The 11,979-nt window shown below is 48.7% G+C and overlaps 1 protein-coding gene across 1 annotated transcript; it reads right to left on the reverse strand.

The window, feature by feature from the left end:
• Positions 1–1,788: 1,788 nt before the first annotated feature.
• nacad (NAC alpha domain containing) lies at positions 1,789–11,125 on the reverse strand. Its single transcript, XM_056285803.1, has 8 exons — positions 9,146–11,125; positions 8,220–8,465; positions 7,540–7,625; positions 3,803–3,871; positions 3,549–3,695; positions 2,975–3,109; positions 2,716–2,838; positions 1,789–1,926 (listed from the first exon to the last, which is right to left on the reverse strand). The coding sequence occupies exons 1-8, from the start codon at positions 10,221–10,223 to the stop codon at positions 1,912–1,914; spliced, it is 1,899 nt and encodes a 632-aa protein (XP_056141778.1). The 5' UTR covers positions 10,224–11,125; the 3' UTR covers positions 1,789–1,911.
• Between the last annotated feature and the right edge of the window lie 854 nt (positions 11,126–11,979).

Raw genomic sequence — 11,979 nt, forward strand, 5'->3', positions numbered from 1 at the left:
GTTGCCACGTGTTCAACAGAATTAACCCCTCTCTGTTTTTATAACATTCAGCATTCAAGTGTCCTTCCCTTTGACCAAACATCCTAGCAGTCTCCGTTTTGTCAATCATGTCAAAATATCACGTGTTAACACGACCAAACTCTACATTTTAACAAGTAAATTACTTGTACGGGTCAGACCCTTTAGTCGACTGGTTAACGTTGTCGCCCGTGATGCGGGATATCCGGGTTTGCGTCCCGGCTAAGGCGGTTCCTGGGCTGCCCCCCCCCACCTAATATGCTACATTAGCGTATTATTTTTACGTGTTAACACGTAAAAATGTTGGCCGTAACACATAAAAATAATACGTGTTAACACGACCAAACTCTACGTGTTAACACTTCAACTATTTTTACGGGTCGGACCCTTTAGTCGACTGGTTAACGTTGTCGCTTGCGGAGCGAGAAACACGGGTTCGCGTCCCGGCTGTGGCGGCGGTCTCCCAGACTGCCCCCCGAATTCGCTGCATTGGTGTCAGAAATGGGATGGTGAGACCGTGAGGTCATCGGAAGCGCGTGCGCCCAGAGGCGTGAGGGAGCTGAAGCACGGGGACGCGCTTCCCGAAGAAGGGGGGTAGTGTCACGTGCATGGGTAAGTAGACACGTTGGTCCTTGACTAACGGGTCGGACCCTTTAGTCGACTGGTTAACGTTGTCGCTTGCGGAGCGAGAAACACGGGTTCGCGTCCCGGCTGTGGCGGCGGTCTCCCAGACTACCCCCCGAATTCGCTGCATTGGTGTCAGAAATGGGATGGTGAGACCGTGAGGTCATCGGAAGCGCGTGCGCCCAGAGGCGTGAGGGAGCTGAAGCACGGGGACGCGCTTCCCGAAGGAGGGGGGTAGTGTCACGTGCATGGGTAAGTAGACACGTTGGTCCTTGACTAACGGGTCGGACCCTTTAGTCGACTGGTTAACGTTGTCGCTTGCGGAGCGAGAAACACGGGTTCGTGTGGCGGCGGTTCCCACACTGACCCCGCCCCCCCGAGTTCGCTTCAATAAGTTAACGACCCAAACACACATTTCATTGGTTGCTATGTAGGCTACGATGCATTTGATTTGTGTTGCAATGTCCCCTTTGATTGGATTAAAATGTGAACATTCTTCCTGGTTTCTGTCTGCCTGCTCAATTTGACCTAATTTCTTAGAGTGGACAGGAATGACTGAAACGTCTTTTTACCGTAAGTGTTGCAATATAGGGGCATTAGTGGGGATACAGGGATTCCTGACTTTTAAAAAATGTGGAAAAAGGCTAAACGTGCCCCCCCCTCCCCAATTCCGGCGACCCTGCCGGCGGTTCCGATAACACCGAGGGCCTCGCCAAGCCTTATAGGGAGGTGTCTGGCGTGGAGAGCTAGCGTTGGATCGGTCTCCTGCATCCTGTGTGGGCCCAAAGGGCCACGGCCCTGACCGGAGCTGCGCCCGGAGAGGGAACATCGAGGGGCGGTCTGACAGGACGCAGAAGTGCGGCAGGCTAAGCTAACTGCTAGCCCATGCAGACCGACGGTTGGCTGGCGTTCGTTCTCGTGAACAGTGATAGTTTTAAGATGTATATATATTAGTTTGGATATTGTTTTTGTCTTTGTGTTGCACTGCTATGGGCTGGGGGCTGGAGGGGGGGGGACGATGTTTCGGTTCATTTCATGTGTGGAAGTGCACGAAATGACCAAGTGTTTCTGATTCTGATTCCGAATTTGTTGTGTACACACTCCAGGTGGTGCGGCCGGCGCCTCAGCAGTCAGTCCAGTCCGAGGTGTTGTAACAGACTTTATTCAGCAGGTAATGGGGGATGCAACATAGCAGCGATACAGAAGAGTCAGTGACGTCTAGGCTTAAGTGGCTGGGGTTGGGATCAGGGTTGAAATTCTCCTCACCGTTCACATGGTCAGCTCCTGCAGGGGAAAGACGAAGAGATGACGAAGAGGTTGGGAAATAGAAGCAGAGGAGAGAAAGAGCAAAAACCAAAGTGGGAGGCTGAATAATGTGGTTTACGGGCTTGTTTGGGTGTGGGCGTGTGGAAGTGATGTCTCTAGCCTTAAAGGCATAAAAACAAACTGATGTCTCCTACCGGTGACTAAACATGGCAACTCTTTCCCGGGGAACTGTTACCCTGCCTAAAAGATTTACTTTTCCACTCACGGTGTGTTATTTACCCTGAGAGGGTAGTTCTCCGTGCTTGTCGTTTTCTATAAAGGAGAACAAAACTGCAGGGGAGGGGGGGGAGGAGTCGGTATCTTGCTGAAGGAAGAACACTACGGCACAGATTGGTGCTGTCTATCACAGGGGTTTGATCGACCATACTATCACCACTACATGACACTTCTGTTGTTCCATGCTTTTGTTGCTGCTCCCATCCCATCAAAAAATGAAAATGAATTAAAGAGTCAATCTGTGAAGAAAACTTGTGTGCGAATACGTCCCCCCCCCCCCAATTTCCTGCTCCACCCCAGTGTTGGAAATAGAGTTGACGCAGTGTGTAAGCCGTCACTGCCACCTAGTGGACGTGACGCGCTTCTGTTTGTCATCTGACCTCTTTCAGGCCCCCCACCCCTTCCCTGCTAACCCCCCCCCCCGCCCGCATCCCCGACTGCCTCCGATGACTCATTATTTTCCTCACCATCCGCCCTCAGTCTACCCTCCTTTCTCCCCCCCCCCTCCTCCTCCTCCTCCTCTCTTCTCACCATGATAGCATTGACAATGTCGTTTTTGTTGTGTCTCAGTGCGCGGACGGCCTTGGCCCGTGAAACATTGGCCTGGGCCATCACGAGCTCAATATCCCTCTGCTCCAGACCTCCCTCATCCACCTGGTGCACAGAGAGACAGACAAGGCAGTTTGAAGGATGAAGGGTTACGTCAATGCAAGCCTTTTACAGCCTAACAAATGGCCCCGTTACTGAGCTAGGCATTCAGCTGAGAGACAGTAGTGTTGATGCTGAGTACCTCCTCCTCCTCCTCTTCACTCTCCTCCTTGATGGTGAGGCTGGGAGGAACAGGGGGAGTCAGGGGGGAGGAGGACACAGGCACCTTGAACTTCTCTGCTGCTGCCTTGTGAACCTGCTGGGACAGATCCTCGATCTGAGAGAGAGAGAGAGAGAGAGAGAGAGAGAGAGAGAGAGAGAGAGAGAGAGAGAGAGAGAGAGAGAGAGAGAGAGAGAGAGAGAGAGCATCAGACAGAAGAGAGTGGAAATGGGGGATAGAGGGTAATAAGGAAAACGGAGGTAGGTAAGCAGAAGCGTGTCGGGAGGTAGCTTAATATAGCACTTGGTGTTGCGGCAGTGTATGCCTTGAGCATGGCAGTTAAATTACCAGGGTTAGAGGTTCAGTTCCAACTACAGCAACTCATATTTTAATAGGATTCGGTCACATCATTATAAAGCACTGTGTGAACCAGGACCAGAAAAGCATCACGGCGTTCGTGCAGAGAGGCGAAGGCCAAATAAAGTAGCTGAAATGGCGTCACCGTTAGCTTTAACAAGAGCACTTGTCGAGGGAGGAGCAAGAAGGAAAAGTTGACCTTGGCCTCGCCGAATACGATGTAGATGTCAGAAGCGGGGCTCTTGAAGACATCCGGTCTGCTGATGACGAACAAGATGCTCTTCGACTTCCTGATGGTGATCCTGGTCACACCATGGACTGGCTTCAGACCCAGCTTCGACATGGCCTACACGACCACGGCGAGAGACGAGGACATTTACAGTGAGATAAACGTACAACATCCAGATCGATTAAGTGTACTTTAGTAGTAATTCATGCATTTAGTAGCCTGACCTTGCGGGCTTTCTTCTCACTTCGGCTTTGTTTAGGCCTGTTCATCCCATCATCCTCAGGAGAGATGGACTGAGAGAGAAAACGACACACGTGAGCTTTGCTTTACTACTGCCAACCTGTCTCACTTACCTCCTACTATACACAGAGACTTTATTGGCATTATGTAGCGCTCACACCACTTACAGTATATATGGACAGCCAGAGAACTCTGTAAAACTTCATCTCACATTTTTTTTTACTTACTTTGTACCAAATTTTTTACCTTTTTCTTGAATTGTGCTTTACTTTTTAGATTATCGCCATCATTCGTACTTTCATATTTCATATGCTCATTGTTACTTTATTTGCTTAATTTTTTGTGTAATGTCTTAGACTTAAAGTCAGCAGTGCATGAACTCAAACTGCTGTCGAGTGAAAACTTGACAAAGCAGATTCTGAGTCTGACAGAGCGAAATAACAGAGTTATTGAGTTAAGAGATGAAGCCCGGCCAACGGACATTATCACTCGGCTATGTCGGATACTCCATTCTGATTTGGTCAGATAAAGCATTCTGCCATCGCTTATTTCTGAATAGCGGACCGTCGAGACCGTTGTCCAGCTGCACCCTCATCACCGCTTCTGTTCCAAATTAATGGCTGATGGTAGCGGGCTAAAGGTAGGCCCACAGAAAGAGAGAGGTTTGGTGGTCAAAATGATTTTCAATATTTTTTTCTGTCATTTTATTGACCTCTTTCGTAAGGTCAAGCCATGTGATAAACGGGACATTCCACTCCCGGGTGGTGTTCTGTTGAAATAATAACAAGAAGAAGATGAAAAAGAAGAAGGAGGAGGAGGAGGAGGAGGAGGAGGAAGGAAGGAAGCAGTAGAAGAAAAAATATTCCGGACACCTCATTCCATCTGCCGCACTTCCTGCTCCTCCGAGCAGGAGGCGGAATCGGCTTCTATATAAACGAAGGTTGGTGTACAGATGTCACGGTGTTGAAGAACTCCCGCAGCCCTCGCTTACACGCCCTTTTCATTGACTGTAAACCATTTTATTCACTGCAGGGGTTTTCATCATTTATCCTGGCTGGTGTCTCTATTCCACCCCGGGCCTGTGTTAGTGAGGCGCTACAACACCTGGCTGGCCAGATAATAAACACCGAGCACAAACATCCAGACTCCCTTCTCATTATCCTTGGGGATTTCGACAGAGCGAACCTCAGCCACAAACTGCCAAAATACAGACAGCACATTAATTGTCCCACCAGGGACAATAACGCAGTGGATCATTGCCGCACAATATTAAAGGACGCCTATCGCACTGCCCCCGTGCAGCCCCGGGACTCCCTGATCACTGTCTGGTTCATCTTATCCCAAACTACAGGCAGAAACTAGAATCGGCAAAGGCTGTGGTTAAAACTGCGAGGAGCTGGGCCAACGGGTCAGAACCGGAGCTCCGGGCCTGCCAAGGCTGCGCTGACTGGAGTGTTTCTGAAACTGCGTCTACAGACCTGGATAGACTTACTGACCCTGTGACGTCTTGCATCAGTTTTTGTGAGGACACGCGTGTGCCCACCAAAACGTTCCTCCAACAACAATAAGCCCCGGTTCACAGTCAAACTCGGACAGCTTCATCGGGCCAAGGAGGAGGCCTACAGGAGTTGCGATAGGATCCTGTACAATCAAGCCAGAAACACACTGACAAAAGAGATTAGAGGAGCCAAAAGGGGGCTACAGAGAAAAGCTGAAAAAAACAGGTTTTCAGCTAACGATCTTGCATCTGTGGAGAGGCCTGCAAGACATCACCAACTACAGGGGACCCCCCCCACCCCCACCCCCTGGCTGACGACCTGACCTGATGTGTTTTACTGCAGGTTTGATAAGCCCACTCTCACACCCCTCACCCTCTCTGGCCACGTCACGCAACTAGCCACATCACACAACCAACCGCACCCCCTGTCAGCTCCTCACCCCTCCCGACTGACCCCACCCACCCACCCACCTGCACTCAGGATCTGTGAAGAGGATGTGAGTCAGCTCTTACAGAGACAGTAGATCAGGGAGGCACCAGGCCCAGACAGTGTGTCTCCCTCCTGCCTGAAAGTCTGCGCTGACCAGCTGGCCCCCATCTTCACTCTGATCCTCAGCAGATCACTGGAGCTGTGTGAAGTCCCCTCCTGCTCCACTATCATCCCCAAGAAACCCTGTATCTCAGGATTAAATGACTACAGGCTCGTCGCCCTGACGCCTGTGGTTATTAAATCCTTTGAGAGACTAGTGTTGGCCCAGCTGAAGGACATCACAGGTCCCTTGCTGGACCCCATGCAGTTTGCCAACCGGGCAAACAGGTCAGTGGAGGATGCAGTCAACATGGGGCTGCGCCACATCTTGCAACACCTCAACTCCCCAGGGACATACGCAAGGGTCCTGTTTGTGGACTTCAGCTCAGTGTTCAACACCATCGTCCCGGACATCCTCCACTCCAAACTCACCCAGCTCAACGTACCAGCCCCAATTTGTCAGTGGATCAACAATTTCCTGACAGACAGGAGGAGCAGGTGAGGCAGGGGAAAATCACATCCAGCACCCGGACAATCTGCACTAGCGCCCCCCTCCCCAAGGACGTGTGGCCTCCCCCCTGCTCTTCTCCCTCTACACAAATGACTGCATCTCAGGAGACCCGTCTGTTAAACTCCTGAAGTTTGCGGATGACACAACCATCATCGGCTTCATCCAGGATGGTGAGGAGTCTGCATACAGATGGGAGCTTTAATAGCTGGCTCTGTGGTGTGGTCATAACAACCTGGAGCTGAACACGCAAAACTGTGGACATGACAGTGTACTTCAGGAGGAGCCCTCCCCAACACTGCCCCCCTCACCATACTCAACAACTGTGGAAACCTTCAGGTTTCTAGGATCCACAATCTCCCAGGACCTAAGGTGGGGCATCCAACACAGACACAATCATCAAAAAGGCCCAGCAGAAGATGTATTTTCTCCCTCAGCCCGTAAAGTTCAACCTGCCCCAGGAACTGTCTGTTCTCTGCACATCCATCACTGTCTGGTCTGGATCAGCCACCAAACAGGACAGGAACAGACTACAGTGGACAGTCAGGACTCGAAGAAAATCATTTGTGCATCCTGCCCTCCATTCAGGACTTATACATCTCCAGAGTCGGGAAATGGGCAGGCTGTACACCCATCACACCCTGGTCACAACATGTTCCAATTCCCCCCCTCTGGTAGGCGCTACAGAGCACTGTGCCAAAACAACCAGACACAAGAACAGTTTCCTTCCGCGGGCTGTCATGCTGATGAACCCTTAACATTGTCATAATAAACCTAAGCACGCTGTATATTGTGTATATTGTATGTATACATGGATATTCTGTCATGTCCACCTACTTCGTGTATATAAGTAGCCTGCTAACATATTTATTACAGCATCTTTTCACTCTGCACCACTGCTGTTTCACCGGTATATAGTCATTCCTTGTATATAGTCCTGAAGATCGTGTTTTATTCTATGCAAGTACAGAGAGCCACTAAACCGGGGTCAAATTCCATATATGTGTAAACATACATGCCCAAATAAAGATGACTCTGATTCTGAAATATGATCGCGTCCGCTGTGGGTCCGGGAGTTCTCCACCTCCGGGTTGGTCATTACTTTTCGGTGGAAGATCGCCTCCTTGGGGATCATCCCATACCTGTCCAATTGGATGTCCTTTTTTCTTGCAGACAGCAGACTCACCTGGGGCTCTGAGGGTCTCAGCGGTGCAACCCCTGGCTCCTCCAACTCCGGCACTGACCCCTCACTCTCTGAGTCATTACAAGAGCCTACTGTGGAAAACACACATGAACATATGCAGTACACACACACACACATAGTGCACTGATGCAGATGCAGAGCATAATTTCTATGCTGCCATGGCAACTAATCACAATGGTAGGAGTGATGAGCGCATTAGCAAGTCTACCTCGTTAGTGTTTTGCTGATGATAGTGCATATTACTGACTCCAACAAGTCATCTAATAAACATCAGGAAAGTAAATTAGCCTGGATGAGGTACATTACTTTGACCTCCGACCTATGAAATATTAGCATCACCCGCGTTCTGTCAACGCATATGAACAGCGCCGTTCATTCATATTTTGAGTCGTGTTCTCAGCTCGTCTCTTGCACCATTCGTGGATCCTCTAGGATCAGAACAGCACAACATAGCTGCAAGTTAGCCATTAAATGCTACATATTCCATCCCTCTATTCAAGCATTCGTATAGTTGCTGAAGGTTACACAAGGCATAACGGCTCACTTTGACTACAGTATTGCTGCAACAAAGCAGGGGAAATAAGACGAGGTGTGTGTGAGAGAGACAAAAAGGAAACTAGGGCACTGTTCAGTCCCTTACGACGATTCGAAGAAAAACCCACCATTGTTTTTGAACGTTAGGTCAATCTCCTCTGAAATCTTGTGGCTTTGGATGCTTGGGTAGCCTTGCTGTCTGTCTGCTAGCGGGCAGGCAGAGAAAGGCTGGATTTCCTTTTGGCTGGATGTTTCAGACTCGTGCACGGAGCAACTTCTGCTCGCTGAAACCCCCCTGGGCTGAGTTTGGTGACCTTGTTGAAAGGCAGCGATGTCGCTCTCACTCTCCGTGTCTTCCTCGACGAGGCCAAAGTCTAACAGAGCACACATTTATTGGGCAAACGTGTTATTAGGAAGCTAACAATCGATGAAAGGACATCACTCTGTCTCTGCTCTAGTTCTTGGTACATTTGACTGTATGGCATATCCAAAATGTTAGATTAAGAGGGTATGATCTATAATAAAAAACAGAGGTGGCTAGATGAAGCTTTGGCTTTTATACCTAAACAAAACATACATTAACAGATGGTAAACCCCTTTAAATGTAGGCCTTGGACATCCCCCGCCACCCACCCACCCACCCACCCCAGGTAGGGACACAGATGAGGCCATGACACTGACTGTGGAGGGGTGAAGAGATGCATAACACTGAAATGACAGCAAGGGGGGATTGTTGGATTGACGAGTTTGAAAGAGCTCAGATTTCGGAAGACTGCAAAATTGTGGTGCAGGGTGGGAGCGGTTGCTTCAAGGGAACAATTAACTTGTCAAGCGAAAGTAAAGATAAGGGAATGAAGGACCTTGTGACTGAACTTACACGGGTAATTCTATATCTAACAGAAAGAGGGACAAGAACATCTTCAGTGGACAATGCGCTGGGAGATTAGCTGGCAGTGCCAAATGAGGAAACTCCACTCAGTCTCTGTTTCTAAACATGACATCCGTTCTGCTACACCCTGTGCAGTGGAATACCCCCTTTTCAAACATTACTCACCCCTGCCGCTGTCCTGTGCGCTCTGTTTGTGAGCTGTCTTGACCTGTTTGTGGTGTTTGGTGTGGTCAGGCGGAGACGGTGAATGGGATAGGGAATGGTGATGGGACTTAGAGTCTGGAACAGGCACAATATTCAGAGACCCGGACCTGGGTACAAACTCCTGGGCGGGTTGGGAGAGGCTTTGCAGGGCTGCAGAAGGAACCGGGGTGGAGGTTACACTTCTGGTAGGTGTAGTCGGTGTAGGAGGGGTAACAGCGGCCTCTTGGAGGTGGCCATTTAGTGGAAGCTGGGCAGGAGGCAGTGGTTGGGTGTTGGGGCAAGAGGAGAGGAGGTTTTTTGTGTGATGGGCGGACAGGGGATGTTGGGGCTGTGATGAGGAAAGGACAGGCTCAGACTCCTGGATGGGAGAGGGGAGGTCATCTTGCTCTGTGAAGGCGCAAGGGAGTGGGGAGGAGGAGAGAGGAGGCGGCGAGGAGGAGAGAGGAGTTGGGGAGGATGGTATGTTACCCGGTGCAGGTGAGCTCTGGTTGCTCGTGATGTTGTTGTCATTAATGTCCTTACTGCTTCCTGTCTGGCTGTCAGGCAACGGCCTGTTATCAAGCACTTCCTGTGTCTGTTTTACTTCCTGATTCATTAATGAAGCATCATTGAGGTTGGCGGAGATATGAGTGGGAGAGATGCAGTATCCAGGGCTGGGAATGTGGACATCTTGATTTGGGCAGTCATTCCTTCTTCCCTGTGAATCTGAATTAGTTGTGTCCTCTTCCGACGCCCTCTGTTGTGCATCTGAAGACGCGGCTTGGCTGTTCAGTTTCTGTCCCCTCTTAGTTTTAGACTCGTCTGTGTCCCCTGTTGAGCATCCATCTGCTGTGGTTTTAAACAGTACAGAAGGTTCTTCTGGGTCATTAACAGACTTGTCTACAGATTTGCCCGGCCGAGATGCATCATGTTTATTCTGTTTCCCTTTTTCCTTCTTAGCAGCAAAAGGTTTACCTGTGCAAAGCTCCCCCTCCGGGACGTGACATTGGGAGTGCTGCAGATCTTTCTGTGTAGGAGAGTGTTGTCGTTCCTCTCCCATATCCTGCTTTGTTTCATCAATTTTTCCTTCTCGCTCTCTCTCTGTCACTTCAACTGTTTTTTTCGCTTCTTTTTCTTCTTCTTTCTCTTTCTCTTTCTCTTCCCCTTTCTCTTCTTTCTCTCCTTCTGTCTCTTTCTCTTCCACTTCTTTCTCTTCTTCTTTCTCTTCCTCTTCTTTCTCTTTCACGCCTTTCTCTTCTTTCTTCTTCTCTTCTTTCACCTCTTTCTCTTTCACTTCTTTCTCTTCGTTCTTCTTCTCTTCTTTCTCTTCCTCTTCTTTCTCTTTCTCTTCTTTCTCTTCCTCTTCTTTCTCTTTCTCTTCTTTCTCTTCTTTCTCTTTCACTTCTTTCTCTTCGTTCTTCTTCTCTTCTTTTGCGTTTTCTTTCTCTTTCACTTCTTTCTCTTGTTCTTCCTCTCCCTCTTCTTTCTCTTTCACTTCTTTCTCTTCTTCTTCCTCTTTCTCTTTCACTTCTTTCTCTTCTTCTTTCTCTTTCTTTTCTTTCTTCTCTGTCACTTCTTTCTCTTCTTCCTCTTTCTCTTCTTTAATCTCTGTCACTTCGTTCTCTTCTTCCTCTTTCTCTTCTTTCTTCTCTTTCACTTCTTTCTCTTCTTTCTTCTCTTTCAATTCTTTCTCTTCTTCCTCTTTCTCTTTCACTTTTTTCTCTTCTTCTTTCTCTTCTTTCTTCTCTTTCAATTCTTTCTCTTCTTCCTCTTCCTCTTTCACTTTTTTCTCGTCTTCTTTCTCTTCTTTCTTCTCTGTCACTTCTTTCTCTTCTTCCTCTTTCTCTTCTTTCTTCTCTTTCACTTTTTCCTCTTCTTTCAATTCTTTCTCTTCTTCTTTCTCTTTCTTCTCGTTTTTATCACCATGATTTCCCCCTGAATAACAAACACTACTCTGTTGTCTTTAAAGGCATCTTTAGTCTTTGGTGGTCAACATGTCTGTCAGTAACGAGACTGACATCACCTTCTCTTTGGCCTCAGTCTGTGGCTCAGCCTTCTCTGGTTTTGACTCAGATGCAGTATTTTCCACCTCGCTGTCACAAGCTGCTAGAGGAAGTTCTTGACAAACTCTGCCTGGTCTTGAGTGAATGGACCTGTGTTTAGGAGTAAATGAACAAAAGATCCACCGAGCAGAGACAGTGCCATATCACTCTCTGGGGTGACTGACTGAGATTCTTGGATTTTATCTTGCCTGAAATTGACTGTTTCTGGTAAACTGGGAGGTTGGGCTGCTGCAGTTTTATCTGACTGTATTTCAACTCCAAGCACTGTGATGGTACTCAGACTCTCCTCTGAGGGTGGGGTTTCTGTTGTTTTCAATCTGTCAGGGATAACACTATCTGGGCTGTCCGTTGGTTTTCTCTCTCCATGGGAGGGGGTTTGTCAGAAGCATGAGTTGGCACATCATTGAGTGAATGTTGGAGATGGACTCTCTCACACTGACACTCATACTCTGAGTTCTCACCTCCTCTGACAGAGGATTCAGAATTCCACACACTGGTATTGCCATGGAGTTGAAGACAGAGTCTTTTGTTGTTTTCAGAGTTATTCCATCTGTCTTGTTCCTCCGTGTCCCTGTTATCTCCACCATCCTCCAAGTTTAGATTACTGACGTCATCCTCCGGGAACCTAGAGCTTCCATCTTCTCCTCCCCCTGCCTCTGAGATCTCCTCAATGGACCTCCAGCGGGACAAGTTTGATTCTGGAACTCCTTCACCTACCAGCTCTATATCTGCCATCTTGTCCTTCTTCCCACA

This window comes from Lampris incognitus, chromosome 9, assembly GCF_029633865.1.
Source record: "Lampris incognitus isolate fLamInc1 chromosome 9, fLamInc1.hap2, whole genome shotgun sequence".
Taxonomy (NCBI): Eukaryota; Metazoa; Chordata; class Actinopteri; order Lampriformes; family Lampridae; genus Lampris; species Lampris incognitus.